Source organism: Drosophila santomea, chromosome X (assembly GCF_016746245.2).
Source record: "Drosophila santomea strain STO CAGO 1482 chromosome X, Prin_Dsan_1.1, whole genome shotgun sequence".
Taxonomy (NCBI): Eukaryota; Metazoa; Arthropoda; class Insecta; order Diptera; family Drosophilidae; genus Drosophila; species Drosophila santomea.
The window spans coordinates 20,453,972-20,473,703 of NC_053021.2; the positions used below are offsets into that span (position 1 = coordinate 20,453,972).

At 39.7% G+C, this 19,732-nt stretch overlaps 2 protein-coding genes across 2 annotated transcripts; one reads left to right on the forward strand and one right to left on the reverse strand.

The window, feature by feature from the left end:
- Nucleotides 1-874: 874 nt before the first annotated feature.
- Nucleotides 875-18,651, reverse strand: LOC120455842. The gene is made up of 2 exons (XM_039642311.1): nt 18,124-18,651; nt 875-1,270 (listed from the first exon to the last, which is right to left on the reverse strand). The coding sequence occupies exons 1-2, from the start codon at nt 18,495-18,497 to the stop codon at nt 982-984; spliced, it is 663 nt and encodes a 220-aa protein (XP_039498245.1). The 5' UTR covers nt 18,498-18,651; the 3' UTR covers nt 875-981.
- On the forward strand, nt 3,063-5,314 carry LOC120455841. Its single transcript, XM_039642310.2, has 2 exons — nt 3,063-5,058; nt 5,114-5,314. Exons 1-2 carry the CDS (start codon nt 3,670-3,672, stop codon nt 5,120-5,122), a joined length of 1,398 nt encoding a protein of 465 aa, XP_039498244.1. The 5' UTR covers nt 3,063-3,669; the 3' UTR covers nt 5,123-5,314.
- Nucleotides 18,652-19,732: the final 1,081 nt, after the last annotated feature.

Here is a 19,732-nt window from a genome sequence, read left to right on the forward strand (position 1 = left end):
TAATAATATTCCACATTCTATTCTCACTTAAAAAAAAATCTTTAGAATATTAGTACCGCCTAAAACGGATTTTATTAGAACAAAAATTTATTTATTAGTTTCACTTTTTACTTAATTCTAATTACTTGCTTTCCATCGTGATAACAGTAAACTCTTAGCATTTTATTGCAATAGCCCTTAGATTCCGTTTCGTTTCCTTAGTTCAGTGTGCAGTCTAGTGTGTTCCAATCAGCAGTCTTTTTCATATGTGTATAATATTTCCTGTATTGTGTTGTATACATTTCATAACCATGCTTCTTAAATCTACCGGGACTCGAACCCGGACCGGTGGCGATAGATGTTACACCTGAGAGGTCAACTTAACTCACTCAGCTACCACCGGCGGCGAAATGACAGCTTCTATGTGTCTCCTTAAACTTCACCTACTGGGTTATGATTCCCAATCCGTTTTTCATGCATAGATTTTCGATGGCTAATAGTTTTCGATATATGTCTAGGGTTGCTAGGGTTTAGTTCTAGGATTTCCAAAGCTGTTCCTTGCACTACCTTCATTTCATCACACCAATTCCTTAACCAGAAGATCCTTTATAGCGATATTTGCAATGTTCACACTATAAACTAATGCGTACACTTAATGAGTTCAATTCGGGTGTTTGAATCTAACTGACTCGCTACTGCGAGGGCATCGCCTTTTATTCATTCTTACATGGGTTCTTATCATCTAATTATATAATGCAGCGCTTGTAAGACGCTGCAGTCTGCGTTGGTCAATGCAGCTGAGATTTATCTTAAATCTATATTTGTGACCTATGACTGCGCTAATCACCTCCCGCGTGATCATATCTCTTAACACTTCGGCAATAGACCACTGCAATCGTACTTATCTGTGGTTGCCACTTATGTTGTCCCCTGCCATGTTTATTGCAGCCCATAAATAGAACATATTTATAGTTTGTCTACTTATCATGTCTAAACACATCTTTAGACATTCTCCGGGGGGGAAAAGTGTACGGCCAGTAGTTGTCTCTCATTTATGCGTTGCCTCCGGATATAAATGACCATTATAATTATGATAATCGTTGTCAACGCTAGAGCCGAGTGTCCGCTTGCCGTGTGGAAAATCAAGTCATCAATGTGTACTTTGGTTTTTTTCAGAGTCTTGATGCGCATTTGAAGATTTTGTAGTTCATTAGTGTTGTTAACAATCAAGTGCTTCAGCGGGACCACGTTCCATGTCTCCTTGTCATCTATAATTCGTAAACTGGGAAAGATAGACATTTCAGACGCTGTCGAAATTACTTTTTGAGGAGTAATTATTGTTGTATCCCCTAATATTGCTGTGCATCCTGCAGGTAGTTGTATAATGCCTTGATTGGGCAGTCTTATAACTTGATGCTGTTCGTTGCATCTTATATTAGCTGTTGTATTCCGAAACAGTCTAAATAGCCAACGGTTGGATCCACTTATCTCTTTGATGAACGAATTGCCTTGGAATTCCATCATTTCGCATGAGTGTGCCTTGCTTGGTTTCAATGGAGATATTGCGCAAGAGTGATCATCCGCGTTTTTCCATGCCCAATTATTTTCGCAAAGCCATGTTGTCGAATCCTCTTGTCTGCATTGGTTAATTTCCATTTCAGACATTAGGTGATAAGCGTTTATGTCTGTATTGAACGCAAAATATTTAGAATTCAATTTCGGAATAAGCTTTGTTCCGTTTGTCCACAGTGGTATTGGGATTACTTCAAAGAGATCCGTTTCCTGATTGTTGTATATCGGCAATTTTGCTTCAATGAATAGGACATTATCCTTCAACATAGCTTGTGCCTTCATCAGTTTATAGATCAGTGGTAATTGTATAACTGAATTTCCACCCGGTAGCATTTGTTTTCGTCCTAATTTTTGCTTAACTTTTTCGAGCTCCTCCAGCATTTTGTTAGGCGCAATTAGTGTAGGATGAATTCTTCCTTCACTAATGTCCGTTACCATTGAGATCGCTGTTGCTTGTAGGCTTTCTGCCTCTTCAATCCAGTTTCGCACTTGATTTGATAACATAAGGAATTTAATTGACTCCTTATATACTATGGTTTCTGCAATAATATTGACTTGTTGGGTCAGTTTTCCCAAATTCCGGTTTGCTTCTATCGTAGTTGCTCTTACTAATTCTTCCGTGGCATTGATGACCGAGGTCTGATTGTCAACATATTCCATTAGATGTTTTTCGTTTTTTATGATCGTTTGCATATTTTCCTGTATTCTATTTGCATTTCCGATATCAAAGAACAGTATAAACCTTTTCTTTCGGTTGGTACGGTGCCGTAGTATTTTGTCTTTTTCTTTTATGTTGTCAATTTTTGTCCTTATTGTCGTGCCGAAGAAATCGCAGTAGTCCTTGAAGTCTCCCATTTTTTCGCAAACCAGGCGGGATTTTTCCAGGAAGTCCTCTGATTGTTTTATGACATCAAAATAGGCTTGCACGTCATAATAAAACAATAATTGCCAACTGGATGTAGCGACTTCAATTTTACCAATTTTGTTTACCATAACTGCAGCTTTTGCGTCGATGTCGTAAATTTTCCCAAGTTCTTTGGGAATTTCTTCCGAATTTTTTGTCGCAGTTGTAGCTTGCAACATCAATAAACAGCATAGCACAGTAGCTATGCTTCCAGTGCCATTCCTTTTGCCTTTTGGAACTCGCTGCCTAAGCTTCTTGTCCTTGCGTAGCTGCATTGACTCCGTTCTATATGGCGTTGCAGCTCCAGCTGGTTTTGCTTCGCTAACAGGAAGTTGACAGATCTTGTTTAGCGATCTTTTTACTTCCCCATCGCTTGTTTTAACCGTGACTACCCGGACTTTATCATCTTGTCCTTTAGTCGTACTAATGATTCTTCCCATAGGCCATCTTGCAGGGTGAGTGTTCTCATGTTTTATAAGAACCAACTGTCCCTCCTTCAGATTTGGCTTTACCTGGCGCCATTTGGTTCGCTGTTGCAATGACACCAGATACTCCTCTTTCCATTTCTTCCAAAAATCACCTCTGATGCGTTGAATAAGCTTCCATCTATCCAAAGAGCTGATTGTCTTACTTTCGTCAAAATGTTCAGGAGCTCCAATTAGAGGTCTTCCCACCAGAAAATGACCCGGCGTTAATATTTCCTCACCATCGTTTTCGCTCCTTACAGTGACTAATGGGCGCGAGTTTAGCACTGCTTCGATTTGACATAGCAGCGATGCAAATTCTTCATATGTAAAGCTGTTTTCACCAATAACTCGTTTAAGGTGATGCTTCACTGATTTTACACCGGCTTCCCATTGTAGCAAGCAGGCACACTACCGTAACATACACACAGTGATTGTACATACAGTCCTAGATATACATACTCTTAGTTTTAAGTACAATTTTACGCTAATGTTAAGATCGTGCTTACGGACACTACTTTGTGCGTCCCGTTCGCACGATCAGCAACTGACACACCAATACATACATGTAATAGGCTAAGAAGGAACGGAACGAAGAAATAAAGAACACTTCGTTTGTGACAAGAAGAGAGAACGGCCGCATTTGAATCGCCTCCTACAAATTCAGAAGTGGGATTACTGTGAATTTTTTTTTCACAAAAAACTCAACCTACGAAGCAAAGTAAAAACAATATCTTTAAATATAATCAAATGGAAACCATCGGTGCGGACGATTATACAACAGCAGAACTGCGCAATTGGTGTGAAAAGCTCAGCATGCAGAAAAGCGGTAACAAGGCCACGCTTGCGGCGCGATTGAACGGTGTGCCCCCAGAAGCCCGAGGAGTTTGCCCGGTGATTGGCGAATTAGAAGGCGAAATCGCTAACAATGATTTGGAGCACGAAATCGTCGGAGAGTCAGCACCAGAGGTCGACATGGAAAGCCCAAGGAGCATGATCGAGGACGCCGCCGCTGGAGTGGTGCCGCCAAGCAGCGAACACTGCACCAATGCTGAAAGCATGAATGTTCATGACGACGCCAGGCCCTCAACATCTACCAATCATCGCGATTCGGAGTTGGCACGCGAGGAACATTTTCCAGAAGTTTCTACGCAGTTCGACGCCATGCAGCGTCAACTAAGGCTGCTCCAATTGGAAAACGAAATGTTGAAATTGGAATCTGCTCGACGCCATAACGCTGCCACATCGGATCAAAACAGCGCTGCCACATCGGATCAAAACAGCGCTGCCACATCGGGTCATAACAAGGCTACCCCACTAATTCGAAGCAGTGTTGCCAAACCAAATCAACACAAGGATGCCACTCAAGATCAAGAAGTCGCTGGCGGAGATGCCAGATCGGAGGAAGCATTTGTAAATAAACAAACATTGCTAGCAATGGCCAAGGAAATGATTCCGATATTCGACGGTGCTTCTAACAACAAACTCAATGTTAGCACATGGGTCGCCCAGCTCAACGCGGTCTCAAAAATGTTTAAGCTAAGCGACGATGTAATTCGCATGCTAGTGATGTCCAAATTAAAGGACCATGCTCAAATTTGGTTGCACTCTTCGGAACGTTTGCTGACTTTGCCGGTTCAAGAACTTCTATTTCAACTTGGTGAAGCTTTCCACGGTAAGGAGAGCAAAATAATATCTCGACGCAAGTTTCAAGAGCGCAAGTGGAAACCGTCGGAAGATTTCTCCACATACTTCAAAGAAAAAACGCTGTTGGCTACACAGATTCGAATAGACGATGAGGAGCTAATCGACAACATCATTGAAGGGATTCCCGACTCCCTTCTACGACAACAGGCACACATGCACTGTTTTAATTCGTCTGCGCAGATGTTGCACGCATTTGCCAAGGTCTCGTTACGTAAACCGCTACTTTCTCCGGCTGGACGTGTTAAGGTTTCGTTCGATAAGGAACCTGGTTCGGCGCCTCCAAAAAGGTGCTTCAATTGCAATGCTGTTGGGCATTTCGCCGCCGACTGCCGCAAGCCCAAGCGCGAGTATGGAGCCTGCTACGCATGTGGCAGTAAGGATCATCTGGTGTACAACTGCACTGAGAGGAAGTTCGTATCCGACAACGAATATGTAAGACCGTTTAAGATTTATTTTAGTTCAAAACCTAATGAATGCCTGTTTTTAGAATGCCTAATCGATTCTGGAAGTCCAATTAGTTTCATAAAGAAGTCATACGTCGAAAAAATTTTGAAAAAGGAAGATATTACGTTAAATGGAAAGATTCTTAAAAATTATTTTGGCTTAAACGGTAGCCCTTTAGATATAATTGGAAAAATATCATGTTTCGTTATTATCAATAAAGAAATTCTAAATTTTGAGTTACTAATTGTGACAGACAGATCGATGGCATATGGAACAGTTTTGGGAAGAGATTTTATGAAAATTAGTAATTTTAAGATTGTTAGGGAAAAAGATAGTTCAAATGATAGACATTGCGAAAATGATTGTTCAAATGATAGAAATGTTGAAAATTTTATTGCAAACGATAGATATTGTGAAAATTATGATTCAAATTCCGGAAATGCTGTTTTAAATAATGAAAATTCTGAAGATAATGGTTTAAATGATAGAAAATCTGAAAATGACGTGGCTAATGTCAAAAATTATGGAAATAAGTGTTCAATTAATATAAATAATGGAAATGAGAGCAAAACAAGTAGTCCTTATGACGGATTAGAAATACTATCAATTGAATACCCCGATCCAATAGAATGCAGTCAGTTAAATATTAACGAGAAGTGTGAATCGAATCTAAGAAACAGATTAATAGACGTATTTGATAAACTTTATGTGAATGCGAAACGTCCAGAAATCCCAGCAGTAAAATGGGAAATGAAACTTAATTTTGACAACACAAAACCATTCAATTATCCTCCAAGGCGATTATCATATGCAGAAAAAAGTCAAGTTCAGAATTTATTAGACGATTACTTAAAAGACGGGATTATACGTGCAAGCGAGTCAGAATATGCATCACCAATTGTTCTAGTTAAGAAAAAGTCAGGAGAATTAAGAATGTGCGTTGACTATCGAACTCTCAACAAAAACATGCTAAAAGACAACTACCCTACTCCATTGATAGACGACCTTATTGATAAACTTTCTGAAAAAGTAATTTTCACCAAATTAGATCTTAGAAACGGGTTCTTTCACGTGCATATGCACGAGGACTCAATTAAATACACCGCGTTCACTACACCTATGGGACAGTACGAATGGCTCAGAATGCCGTTCGGCTTACGAAATGCCCCCGCAGTTTTTCAGAGATTTGTAAATAGAATTTTCGCAGATTTGGTAAAAGAGGACAAGGTCCTCATTTACATGGACGATATTTTGATAGCAACAAAAGATAGTAAAAGCCATATAGAAATACTAACAGAAGTGTTTAAGCGATTAGTAGATAACAAACTGGAATTAAGAATAGACAAATGCGAATTCCTTCAAAGTGAAATAAAGTACTTAGGATATGTAATATCAGGTGATGGTATTAAACCAGATTCAAAAGGCATGCAAGCAGTAAGAGATTTTCCAATGCCGACAAAAACTCATGAAGTTCAGAGTTTTCTGGGGTTGTGCTCCTACTTTAGACGATTTGTAAAAGATTTTTCAACAAAGGCAAAACCTTTATACGATCTTGTACGAAAAGATAGAAAATTCGATTTCGGTGCGACAGAGTTAGATTGTTTCGAAACATTAAAAAGAAATCTTCTAGAAGCTCCTATTTTAGCATTGTACAGCCCTACAGATCCAACAGAACTACATTGCGACGCTAGCGCTTTAGGGTTCGGTTCTATTCTTATGCAGAAAAAGAAAGACAATAAGTTTCATCCAGTATTTTACTTTTCAAAACGAACGACTGATGTTGAAGCAAAGTACCACAGTTTCGAATTAGAAACCCTCGCGGTGATTTACTCTTTGCAACGTTTTAGGATTTATCTTCAAGGAATTGAGTTCAAAATAGTCACAGATTGTAGTGCTTTTACTCTAGCATTAAATAAAAAGATTTAAGTCCAAGAATAGCCAGGTGGGCGCTGTTTCTACAAGATTATGATTACATCTTAGAACATAGGTCCGGTAAGCGCATGCAGCACGTAGATGCACTAAGTAGAAATACAAACATACTAACAATTGATTGTAACTCTTTTGAGGAAAATTTAATTATTTGTCAAAGCAGAGACGAGAAGATCAAAACGATAGCTAAACAGCTACAACAATCAGAACTCAAAGGTTACGAAATGCGTAATGGAATAGTTTATCGAAAGAAGGATAAGGAAGTTCTCTTATTCTATGTACCGAACGAAATGGAAAGCCACGTGTTGTTTAATTATCATGATCAATTAGGACACGTTGGAATAGACAAAATGGTAGAAGTTATTTCAAAAAGCTATTGGTTTCCCAAAGTTAGAGAGAAATGCAAGATACACATTAGCAATTGTTTGAAGTGTATAGCTTATTCTGAAAAGTCTGGAAAAGAAGAGGGATTCCTTCACAACATTCCCAAAGTAAATATTCCATTTGATGTAGTACATATAGACCATTATGGTCCTGTTGATAAAAGTAGGTCGAACAAACACATATTAGTGATTATAGACGCGTTTACAAAGTTCGTAAGACTATATCCTGCAAAAACAACAAAATCAAAGGAAGCAATAGTTGCATTAAAGGACTATTTTAGGGCTTACAGTAGGCCAAAATGTATTATTTCGGACCGCGGGACATGTTTTACCTCTGGGGAATTTCAAGATTTCTTGAAAGAAAGTGAAATAAAACACATAAAGATAGCTACCGGTTCTCCACAGGCTAATGGTCAGGTCGAAAGGGTGAACAGAAGCATAGGGCCCATTATAGCTAAGTTAACTGAACCAGACAAAGGACTGCATTGGGACACTGTTTTAGAAATGGTCGAATATGCGTTAAATAATACAATGCAAAGATCAATTAACCAACATCCAAGTAAAGTTCTGTTTGGAGTATCTCAAAAAGGCAGAGTTATAGATAGTTTAAAAGAAAGGTTAGAAGAAATAAATAAAACAAATAATGACATAAATTTTGAGAAAATTAGAGAAAATGCTGGCAAAAACATCAATAAATTGCAAGAATACAACAAGTTACGAACAGACTCGAAAAGGAAAGATCCTTATAAGTATGAAAAAGAAGATTTGGTGATGATCAAGAATTTCGACTCGCATATAGGCGTATCCAAAAAATTAATCCCCAAGTTCAAAGGTCCATATAGAATAACAAAAGTTTTGCGTAACGATAGGTATGTCGTGGAGGACGTTGAAGGTTTTCAACAGTCTAGACTTCCATACAAGGGAGTTTGGGCAGTAGCAAATATGCGCCCATGGATAAACAAAAGTAAAAGTTAACATGTTTGTAGAGATCAGGAGCTCTCCGGTCAGGATGGCCGATTGTAGCAAGCAGGCACACTACCGTAACATACACACAGTGATTGTACATACAGTCCTAGATATACATACTCTTAGTTTTAAGTACAATTTTACGCTAATGTTAAGATCGTGCTTACGGACACTACTTTGTGCGTCCCGTTCGCACGATCAGCAACTGACACACCAATACATACATGTAATAGGCTAAGAAGGAACGGAACGAAGAAATAAAGAACACTTCGTTTGTGACAAGAAGAGAGAACGGCCGCATTTGAATCGCCTCCTACACCATAAACCTCCCATGTGGGGGCTTCCCGGGGGGATAAAGTGCCACTTGATGCCTTCTTTTTCTAGTGAAGGTGCTAACTCATTATTGTTCTTAATGGCAGCTACAAATTCTTTGTCCAATACTCTTGAAGCTCCTACGAAGTTTGTTCCATTATCTGAGTATATGTTCTCACTCTTGCCTCGTCTTGCAAAGAACCGTCGAAGAGCCTCCAGGAATTTGTCTGACGAAAGGTCGCTAACAGCTTCCAAATGTATTGCTTTTGTTGCCATACAAACAAATACACAAATGTATCCTTTATACGTTTTTTGACCTCTTCCCTTTGAGCAGCGAATCTGGAACGGTCCGGCGTAGTCTATTCCAGTATTTTGAAACGAGTAATCAGCCGTTACTCGATAAACTGGTAAATTTCCCATCAGTTGACTGGACATCTCTTGCTTGTATCGTATGCATACAATACATTCCCTTAAATATTTCTTTAAGGAATTTTGTATGCCAAATATCCAGAACTCCCTCTGAATATAAGTTCTCATAATGTTAATTCCGCCATGCAGAGTTTCTTTATGAGAATCCTTTACAATTAACCAAGTCAAATGTGACTTATCCAGTATAATTGGATGTTTTACATTATATACGGTATCATTGCGTTTTGTAGTCGTCCACCAACTCGAAGTACGCTATCACTATCCAAAAACGGATTTAGCGCCTGCAACTTACTCTTTGGGTCTAAAGGTCTTTTGTTTTTGAGTAGTCTGACTTCGTGTCCAAAATCTAGCTGTTGTTGTATCTTTACCACAGCAATCTTCGCTAGCTTTAATTCCTCCACCGTAAGATGTGACTGCTGTTGCGATTTTCCTCTCAGCTTGGTTATGAAGCGTAATACATACGCCATTACTCTAAGAAGTTTGTCGATCGATGAATACTTTGATAAAAGATGGTTTTGCAGATATTCGGATTTTATCAATGTGGATACCACAACCATTTCCGATTCCTTTTGAGTGGGCCAGTGTTGTGCATCTATAGATAGCCAATTCGGCCCTCTCCACCAAATTTCACAGATTTTAAGAGCTTGCGGTGATATCCCTCTTGAAGCCACGTCTGCTGGATTTTCTTCCGATTTAACGTAATTCCATTTGACATTGGGAATTAGTTTATTGATATCTTCCACTCTAGTTCTGACGAACTTATCTTTGCTGCGCTTGTTCTGTATCCAGGCAATAGTAATTTGCGAATCACTCCATGCATGCGTTTTAATCTTGTTGCTCCATATAGCCTGCACTTTCGCTAATAACTTTGCTAGTAAATGCGCAGCACATAATTCCAACTTTGGAATTGTTTTCCTGTTTTTTATAGGATTTACTTTGCTTTTTGCTGCTAGCAAGGTAACTCTGCCGCCTACTTTTGTATACACAGCCGCTGCATATGCTTTCTCTGATGCATCGCAGAATCCATGTAGCTCCATAATACCTTTGGAGCATCCAGTCCAGCGTGAAATGCTAATTTCTTCTAAATCTGATAGACCTTTAGCATATTCCATCCACCAGTTTGCTAAGTTGGTTTCCAATTCAACGTCCCAAGTCATCGGTAACTTCCACAGTTCCTGAATGAAACATTTGCCTTGAATCGTTACCGGTGCCAACCATCCTAGTGGGTCGAAAATTCTGGACAACTGTGATAACACTAACCGCTTTGTTATGCGTGTTATCCTTCTTCGGATCCCATTGAAGTCCTAAGGTTTTGATCGATTCATTCTCCTCAATGCAGATTTTCTCCGTAGCACCGTCGTCCTGAATGTCGGCTAAAATGCGTTCGTCATTTGCAACCCATTTTCGCAGATGCATGCCGGCCTTCTCCATCACTTGTCTCAATTTCCTTTGAAGTTCATAGCACTCGTTGACTGTGTCTCCACCAGTTATGAGGTCATCCATATAAAAGTCGTCTCTTATTGTTTCTGCTAAGACGCTATCCTCTTGGCAAAACCGGTCTGCCAGCTCTCGTAGACATCGGACTGCTAAGAAAGGTGCTGCCGAGGTGCCATAAGTTACGGTTGTTAACTTAAACTCACTGATCGGCAATTTTGGATCATCTCTCCATAGGATATATTGGTATTCTTGGTCTTTCTCAGCAACCTTTATTTGGCGATACATTTTTTCAATGTCAGCTACCATAACATATTGCCACATGCGCCATTTAATTAGAATATCGAATATATCCTTTTGAATCTTAGGACCAGCTATAATAACGTCATTTAGGCTTAGTCCATTTGTCGTTTTTGCGGATGCGTCAAAAACTACTCGTAGCTTCGTAGTTAAGCTTCCAGGCCTGATGATTGCTTGATGGGGTAAATAGTATTTACCTTGACCCGTTGCCTTTACAGATTCCATATGTCCCATCTTAAGGTATTCGTTCATGAATTCGTTGTATGCAGCCCAGTTTTTTGGGTTTCTTTGAAACTTCTTTTCCATTTGCATGAGCCTTGCCATTGCCTTTTTGCGAGAGTCCCCCAGCTTTGCCTCTTGGCGGAATGGAATTGACACCACAAATCTGCCTTCCTCGTTGATGACAGTTGTTTCTTGGAATTTTCTTTCGCATTCTGCATTGTCTGTAATTGTCTCATCGGCTTCATCTTCCAATTCCCAAAAGCGATCCAGGTCCTTTAGATTTATTGTTGTAGTGGCACTTATAATTTTGTGCTTTGCTGCTCGAGTTATATTTCCGGACACAATCCATCCAAATTTGGTTTTTTGTCCCAAGATTCCATTCACGGTTTTTATTTTTTCCATCATAATCAGGGGAAATAGATCCACACCTATCACCATGTCAATTCTGCTTGGCTCGTTGAATCGTGGATCTGCTAGCCTGTAGCCCTTCCACTCTTTGTTGATATCAATATCAAACTTTTTGCTGGGAAGGGCTCTATGGAGTGTTGGTAAAACCAATGCTTCCGTTGATGCTTTGAAGCTGCTTGGAATTTTTGGTTTGATCGTCAGGTGGACACCATTTTTTGATAATTGAGTAGTCTGGGAGATACCTTCGACCTTTATAGTACTTCTTACTCTGGGAATCCTTAATATTTGTGCTGCTTCCTCTGAAATCAGCGTCTTCTGGGATCCACCGTCAATAAGCGCCCTCAACTCGTTGTAACCTCCAGCTTTGTTTTTCACTAAAACAACAGCTGTAGCCAATAGTGTGTCTTGGCCTTGCTTAAGGCTATTGCTGTTGATACTGCGTTTTGTGTCTTCATGAAGAAGGCTGTTGTGTCTTTTGGAGCATCGATTGCATGAAATTTCCTTTGTGCATCGATAGCATTATGCTTTCCAAAGCATCTAAAGCACATGCTGTTCTTTTGAATGAATTCTTTTCTTTTTTCGATTGATTGTGCTCTGAATTTGAGACACTTTATCATATCGTGGCCATCCTTAGAGCAAAAGGCACACGATCTAACTTGCACTTTTCTTGTAGCAAGCTGAGCGGTATTTTTGGTAATGGCATTTACTGAGTTGTATTGTTGCTCAACAAACTCTAGTACATCTTGTAAGGACTGTATAGCTCTTGCCTTTTTTACATGCTGTTCATACAGCTGCAAGGCTTCTGGCGAAAATTTCCGCAGCAGAATTTCAGCTAAAATTACGTCAGCAGAGCTTCCTATTTTTCCTTTTTGCTTTATGATGAATATGCTCTCGGTCGCAGTATCCAAAAACTTCCCTAAATTTTCCTCATCGTGTTCCACTCCAGTTCCATTAATTTGTTGAAGTGTTGGGAGAATATTTTTCTGCTATTCTCATAGCGTTTGCAGATAAGCTCCCACGCTGCTGCATAGCTAGCCGCTGATCCCGTTATCAAATGGCTAACCACCATTTGAGCTTCTCCTTTTAAGCAGGCTCTTAAATATCCCAGCTTCCTTGTGTTGCTGAGATCCTTCCTGCTGTCTATTAGTTCAGAGAACAGCTCGTAAAATGTTGGCCATTCCTTCGCATTTCCATTGAACGTTGGAAGGTCCACTTTTGGGAGTTCTGGCACGTCGTAGTTGGAACTTTTGAACTGTTCCAACTTCCTCTGAAGTACCATCTCTAGTGCGGCAACATCAGATTGCAGAATGTCTGCCTCATCTTGATCAAAGGCAGTTCTGTCATACTTGTTTTCAAGCAGTTTCAGTGTGTCCGTCACGTTGGACCAATGACTTTTCATCATTGCCAGCTGCTTGACTAGTTCAATCTCACTTGAACTATCCAGGGTTTCGTATATTAGGCTTATCTGTTGCCTCACCCTGTCCGCTCTTCTGTCCACCAGTTGAACCAGATTATCAACTGGACTGGAGCTCCGAGCTGATGCGGAATCTGATAATTTTGATCCACTTCTTCAAGTGTTTCTACCTTTAATTGCGACTCCTTGTAGGCCTTGACAGCATCCATAGTTTTAATAAATATTTTATCATTAAAATATTGATGATCGCCAACTCCCAATTTTACCAGTGCATTGTTGTTAGTAGTAAATTTGTCTACCAATGCTTCTATTGCTGGTATAGATGCCTTGTCCTTGATGGCTTGCAGTATTTTGTTCTGCAGCACTCCTTGGTCTTGCATCAATTTCACAGATCTTTCCGACAACATCTTGGGAAAACAATTACTGTGACTTGTACTTTCTGCTTGTATTCTTTGGCGTGATCCGTTGGAGGATTTTTTGATTGGTCGCCCAGTTGACCTAGCTGTGCCTCGACTCACAGCTGATTGATCAGCCAAAGAAAAGCAAGAACACAATGTTTCACCTTATAGTCCTAGTACTTTAAGGCGTGGTCTCTTATTCTGTGTTTCTTACCACTGGTGGGGGAAACAACAGAATCACTCGAATAAACTTGCTCTTTTTACTTTTAAGGCGCTGGTTTCTTCTTCTGTGTTTCTTACCACTGGTGGGGGAAAACAACAGAATTTCTCGAAGGACCAAAATGTTCACACTATAAACTAATGCGTACACTTAATGAGTTCAATTCGGGTGTTTGAATCTAACTGACTCGCTACTGCGAGGGCATCGCCTTTTATTCATTCTTACGTGGGTTCTTATCATCTAATTATATAATGCAGCGCTTGTAAGACGCTGCAGTCTGCGTTGGTCAATGCAGCTGAGATTTATTATACCCGTTACTCGTAGAGTAAAAGGGTATACTAGATTCGTTGAAAAGTATGTAACAGGCAGAAGGAAGCGTTTCCGACCATATAAAGTATATATATTCTTGATCAGGATCAGTAGCCGAGTCGATCTGGCCATGTCCGTCTGTCCGTCCGTCTGTCTGTCCGTCTGTCCGTCTGTCCGTCTGTCCGTATGAACGTCGAGATCTCAGGAACTACAAAAGCTAGAAAGTTGAGATTAAGCATACAGACTCCAGAGACATAGACGCAGCGCAAGTTTGTCGATTCAGGTTGCCACGCCCACTCTAACGCCCACAAACCGCCCAAAACTGCCACGCCCACACTTTTGAAAAATGTTTTGAAATTTTTTCATTTTTGTATTAGTCTTGTAATTTTCTATCGATTTACCAAAAAACTTTTTGCCACGCCCACTGTAACGCCCTCAAACCGCCCAAAGCTGCTACGCCCACACTTTTGAAAAATATTTTGATATTTTTTCATTTTTATATTGGTCTTGTAAATTTCTATCGACTTGCCAAAGAACTTTTTGCCACGCCCACTATAACGCCTACAAACCGCCAAAAATTGTGTTTAAGACTCTCCTTCTCCCTTCCACTAGCTGAGTAACGGGTATCAGATAGTCGGGGAACTCGACTATAGCGTTCTCTCTTGTCTTAAATCTATATTTGTGACCTATGACTGCGCTAATCACCTCCCGCGTGATCATATCTCTTAACACTTCGGCAATAGACCACTGCAATCGTACTTATCTGTGGTTGCCACTTATGTTGTCCCCTGCCATGTTTATTGCAGCCCTTATCATGTCTAAACACATCTTTAGACAGCAATGTTGCAATACATTTTAATTTAATTTAATAATATTCCACATTCAATTCTCACTTAAAAAAAAATCTTTAGAATATTAGTACCGCCTAAAACGGATTTTATTAGAAAAAAAATTTATTTATTAGTTTCACTTTTTACTTAATTCTAATTACTTGCTTTCCATCGTGATAACAGTAAACTCTTAGCATTTTATCGCAATAGCCCTTAGATTCCGTTTCGTTTCCTTAGTTCACTGTGCTCCAATCAGCAGTCTTTTTCATATGTGTATAATATTTCCTGTATTGTGTTGTATACATTTCATAACCATGCTTCTTTAATCTACCGGGACTCGAACCCGGACCGGTGGCGATAGATGTTACACCTGAGAGGTCAACTTAACTCACTCAGCTACCACCGGCGGCGAAATGACAGCTTCTATGTGTCTCCTTAAACTTCACCTACTGGGTTATGATTCCCAATCCGTTTTTCATGCATAGATTTTCGATGGCTAATAGTTTTCGATATATGTCTAGGGTTGCTAGGGTTTAGTTCTAGGATTTCCAAAGCTGTTCCTTGCACTACCTTCATTTCATCACACCAATTCCTTAACCAGAAGATCCTTTATAGCGATATTTGCAATGTTCACACTATAAACTAATGCGTACACTTAATGAGTTCAATTCGGGTGTTTGAATCTAACTGACTCGCTACTGCGAGGGCATCGCCTTGTAGCGAACTACGAGTATAACTTCCCCGAGCAGATGGTAAATTGCAGTTGAGCGATCAAGCACGCGCTGGTTCCGGCTACCAATTCTCGGTAGAGTAAAGGGGGGGAATATTTGACATCGCGACTACTTGCTCGTCTCGTATCACACTCTTATTTATTTCGCGTGCTTTGGAATTGATCTCCACAAAAAAACTAAAGGACTATCGGACGACAGGACTAAGGACAAACAAGGACATAGCACACTTGTACGACAGCAGCTGTTAAGCTGTCGACGCCCACCCTACCTTGCAAGGCCTTGACCACCACTAACCATTTGACATAACCGGTGATCCCTACAAGTATGCTATATTTTACACGACATACACCCTCCGTCGACGCATGGCACCCCTAGAGAGATTACTCGGATTTAAACATTATAAAATTTAATTTTTAACATAGAATAAGCTTAAAAACCGACAATGTTTTAACTGGAACAGGTTTATACAACATATCCTAACTGATTACCCTAACTTACAAATTTTAAACATCTAGATTTAAATTTTTAAAAGACTTTTTGGACTGTGGCGTTCATGTAGATATTATCGCAACAGATATGTATGTAAAAATGTAAAGTTTTTTGTTTGCTTAAAAAAAAGGAATCTTTACGCTCGGCAGGGCATTAAGAATAGGGGAAGTAGGTTATATAGGGATGTGCATTTTAATTTTTAAATTTTTGGTTTTTATTCTTTTAAGATCTTAGAAAAAGCGAAGATTGGGGCAAGGGTAAAATTTAAACATGAGCAATTTTCATTTCCATTTTTAAATCCCCTTTTTTTTTATTTATTATTGTTAAAGAGTGGACTTGGAAACAAGTAGCGCCGCAGTAGCTAATTATTTGATTTTTCTTCCGGCAGCTGCTTTCTCATTTAAATAAAACATTTATATTACTCACTCTGCATTTCCCACGATGAAGCGCTTCAAGTGGTTGCCTGTGAAAGAGAAATCAGCTTACACCGCCTTTTAATCCTAAGAGAGCTATTTCTTTTTGATCTGCTCTTTTGAGCCGCTCTCCTACTGCGGTACTCTTTCTTCTCTTTTTTCTTCTTCTTGTGCTCACGCCAGTTTAGGCGGGCTTTCGCTTATGTGGGAAGAGGAAGGAATATGGGATAAAGGGAGAAGGAAAGAAAAGAAAGGAATTGCCCTAAATGAATACAATTTCTCTTACAACATAACTTAAATTAATTTCCTAACATAAGGCGGAATTTATTTTTTCTATCGGAATAACTTATGCTGATCTGCTTGTCTGGTTGCCGATCTGCTTAACAAGCAGTCGGTCAGGTGTAAAGCGGTGTAAGGTAAAATGGGTATAGATGTAGATAATATAACGATGTTGAATTCAATGAAATAAAGTTTTTTCGCTTAACGATGGCGCTGCTGACTGATGCAATCCAGAAATAGACCTCCTGGTCGCCAATTTATGCTTCCTTCACTGGTCGCACTGGCAATGGTTATTTTCTTGACATTAAATATTTTCCTAGGTGCCACCTGTAATTTTATGCCCTTAACAAAAAAATTCTGAACCACAACACACGCACAAAACTTACCCTCTAGGGGTTGGCACTAAAGTTAATCGAAATATAAATTTTTCGATTCACTGGGTTTTGGTTGAATTGGTTGGATTATTGAATTTTTCTTTTTTTTTTTTGTTTGTTTGAGAGATCACTATATTTTATCTTCGGATAGCTCGGACGCACTTTCTTGCTCGCTGGTTATACCCGTTACTCGTAGAGTAAAAGGGTATACTAGATTCGTTGAAAAGTATGTAACAGGCAGAAGGAAGCGTTTCCGACCATATAAAGTATATATATTCTTGATCAGGATCAGTAGCCGAGTCGATCTGGCCATGTCCGTCTGTCCGTCCGTCTGTCTGTCCGTCTGTCCGTCTGTCCGTCTGTCCGTATGAACGTCGAGATCTCAGGAACTACAAAAGCTAGAAAGTTGAGATTAAGTATACAGACTCCAGGGACATAGACGCAGCGCAAGTTTGTCGATTCATGTTGCCACGCCCACTCTAACGCCCACAAACCGCCCAATACTGCCACGCCCACACTTTTGAAAAATGTTTTGATATTTTTTCATTTTTGTATTGGTCTTGGAAATTTCTATCAATTTGCCAAAAACCGTTTTGCCACGCCCACTCTAACGCCCACAAACCGCCCAAAGCTGCCACGCCCACACTTTTGAAAAATGTTTAGATATTTTTTCATTTTTGTATTAGTCGTCTAAATTTCTATCGATTTGCCAAAAAACTTTTTGCCACGCCCACTCTAACGCCCACAAACCTGCACTTCTACTAGCTGAGTAACGGGTATCAGATAGTCGGGGAACTCGACTATAGCGTTCTCTCTTGTTCATTCTTACATAGGTTCTTATCATCTAATTATATAATGCAGCGCTTGTAAGACGCTGCAGTCTGCGTTGGTCAATGCAGCTGAGATTTATCTTAAATCTATATTTGTGACCTATGACTGCGCTAATCACCTCCCGCGTGATCATATCTCTTAACACTTCGGCAATAGACCACTGCAATCGTACTTATCTGTGGTTGCCACTTATGTTGTCCCCTGCCATGTTTATTGCAGCCCATAAATAGAACATATTTATAGTTTGTCTACTTATCATGTCTAAACACATCTTTAGACATTCTCCGGGGGGAAAAGTGTACGGCAATCAAGTGCAATCAAGTGCTTCAGCGGGACCACGTTCCATGTCTCCTTGTCATCTATAATTCGTAAACTGGGAAAGATAGACATTTCAGACGCTGTCGAAATTACTTTTTGAGGAGTAATTATTGTTGTATCCCCTAATATTGCTGTGCATCCTGCAGGTAGTTGTATAATGCCTTGATTGGGCAGTCTTATAACTTGATGCTGTTCGTTGCATCTTATATAAGCTGTTGTATTCCGAAACAGTCTAAATAGCCAACGGTTGGATCCACTTATCTCTTTGATGAACGAATTGCCTTGGAATTCCATCATTTCGCATGAGTGTGCCTTGCTTGGTTTCAATGGAGATATTTCGCAAGAGTGATCATCCGCGTTTTTCCATGCCCAATTATTTTCGCAAAGCCATGTTGTCGAATCCTCTTGTCTGCATTGGTTAATTTCCATTTCAGACATTAGGTGATAAGCGTTTATGTCTGTATTGAACGCAAAATATTTAGAATTCAATTTCGGAATAAGCTTTGTTCCGTTTGTCCACAGTGGTATTGGGATTACTTCAAAGAGATCCGTTTCCTGATTGTTGTATATCGGCAATTTTGCTTCAATGAATAGGACATTATCCTTCAACATAGCTTGTGCCTTCATCAGTTTATAGATCAGTGGTAATTGTATAACTGAATTTCCACCCGGTAGCATTTGTTTTCGTCCTAATTTTTGCTTAACTTTTTCGAGCTCCTCCAGCATTTTGTTAGGCGCAATTAGTGTAGGATGAATTCTTCCTTCACTAATGTCCGTTACCATTGAGATCGCTGTTGCTTGTAGGCTTTCTGCCTCTTCAATCCAGTTTCGCACTTGATTTGATAACATAAGGAATTTAATTGACTCCTTATATACTATGGTTTCTGCAATAATATTGACTTGTTGGGTCAGTTTTCCCAAATTCCGGTTTGCTTCTATCGTAGTTGCTCTTACTAATTCTTCCGTGGCATTGATGACCGAGGTCTGATTGTCAACATATTCCATTAGATGTTTTTCGTTTTTTATGATCGTTTGCATATTTTCCTGTATTCTATTTGCATTTCCGATATCAAAGAACAGTATAAACCTTTTCTTTCGGTTGGTACGGTGCCGTAGTATTTTGTCTTTTTCTTTTATGTTGTCAATTTTTGTCCTTATTGTCGTGCCGAAGAAATCGCAGTAGTCCTTGAAGTCTTCCATTTTTTCGCAAACCTGGCGGGATTTTTCCAGGAAGTCCTCTGATTGTTTTATGACATCAAAATAGGCTTGCATGTCATAATAAAACAATAATAATGGAACTGGATGTAGCGACTTCAATTTTACCAATTTTGTTTACCATAACTGCAGCTTTTGCGTCGATGTCGTAAATTTTCCCAAGTTCTTTGGGAATTTCTTCCGAATTTTTTGTCGCAGTTGTAGCTTGCAACATCAATAAACAGCATAGCACAGTAGCTATGCTTCCAGTGCCATTCCTTTTGCCTTTTGGAACTCGCTGCCTAAGCTTCTTGTCCTTGCGTAGCTGCATTGACTCCGTTCTAGATGGCGTTGCAGCTCCAGCTGGTTTTGCTTCGCTAACAGGAAGTTGACAGATCTTGTTTAGCGATCTTTTTACTTCCCCATCGCTTGTTTTAACCGTGACTACCCGGACTTTATCATCTTGTCCTTTAGTCGTA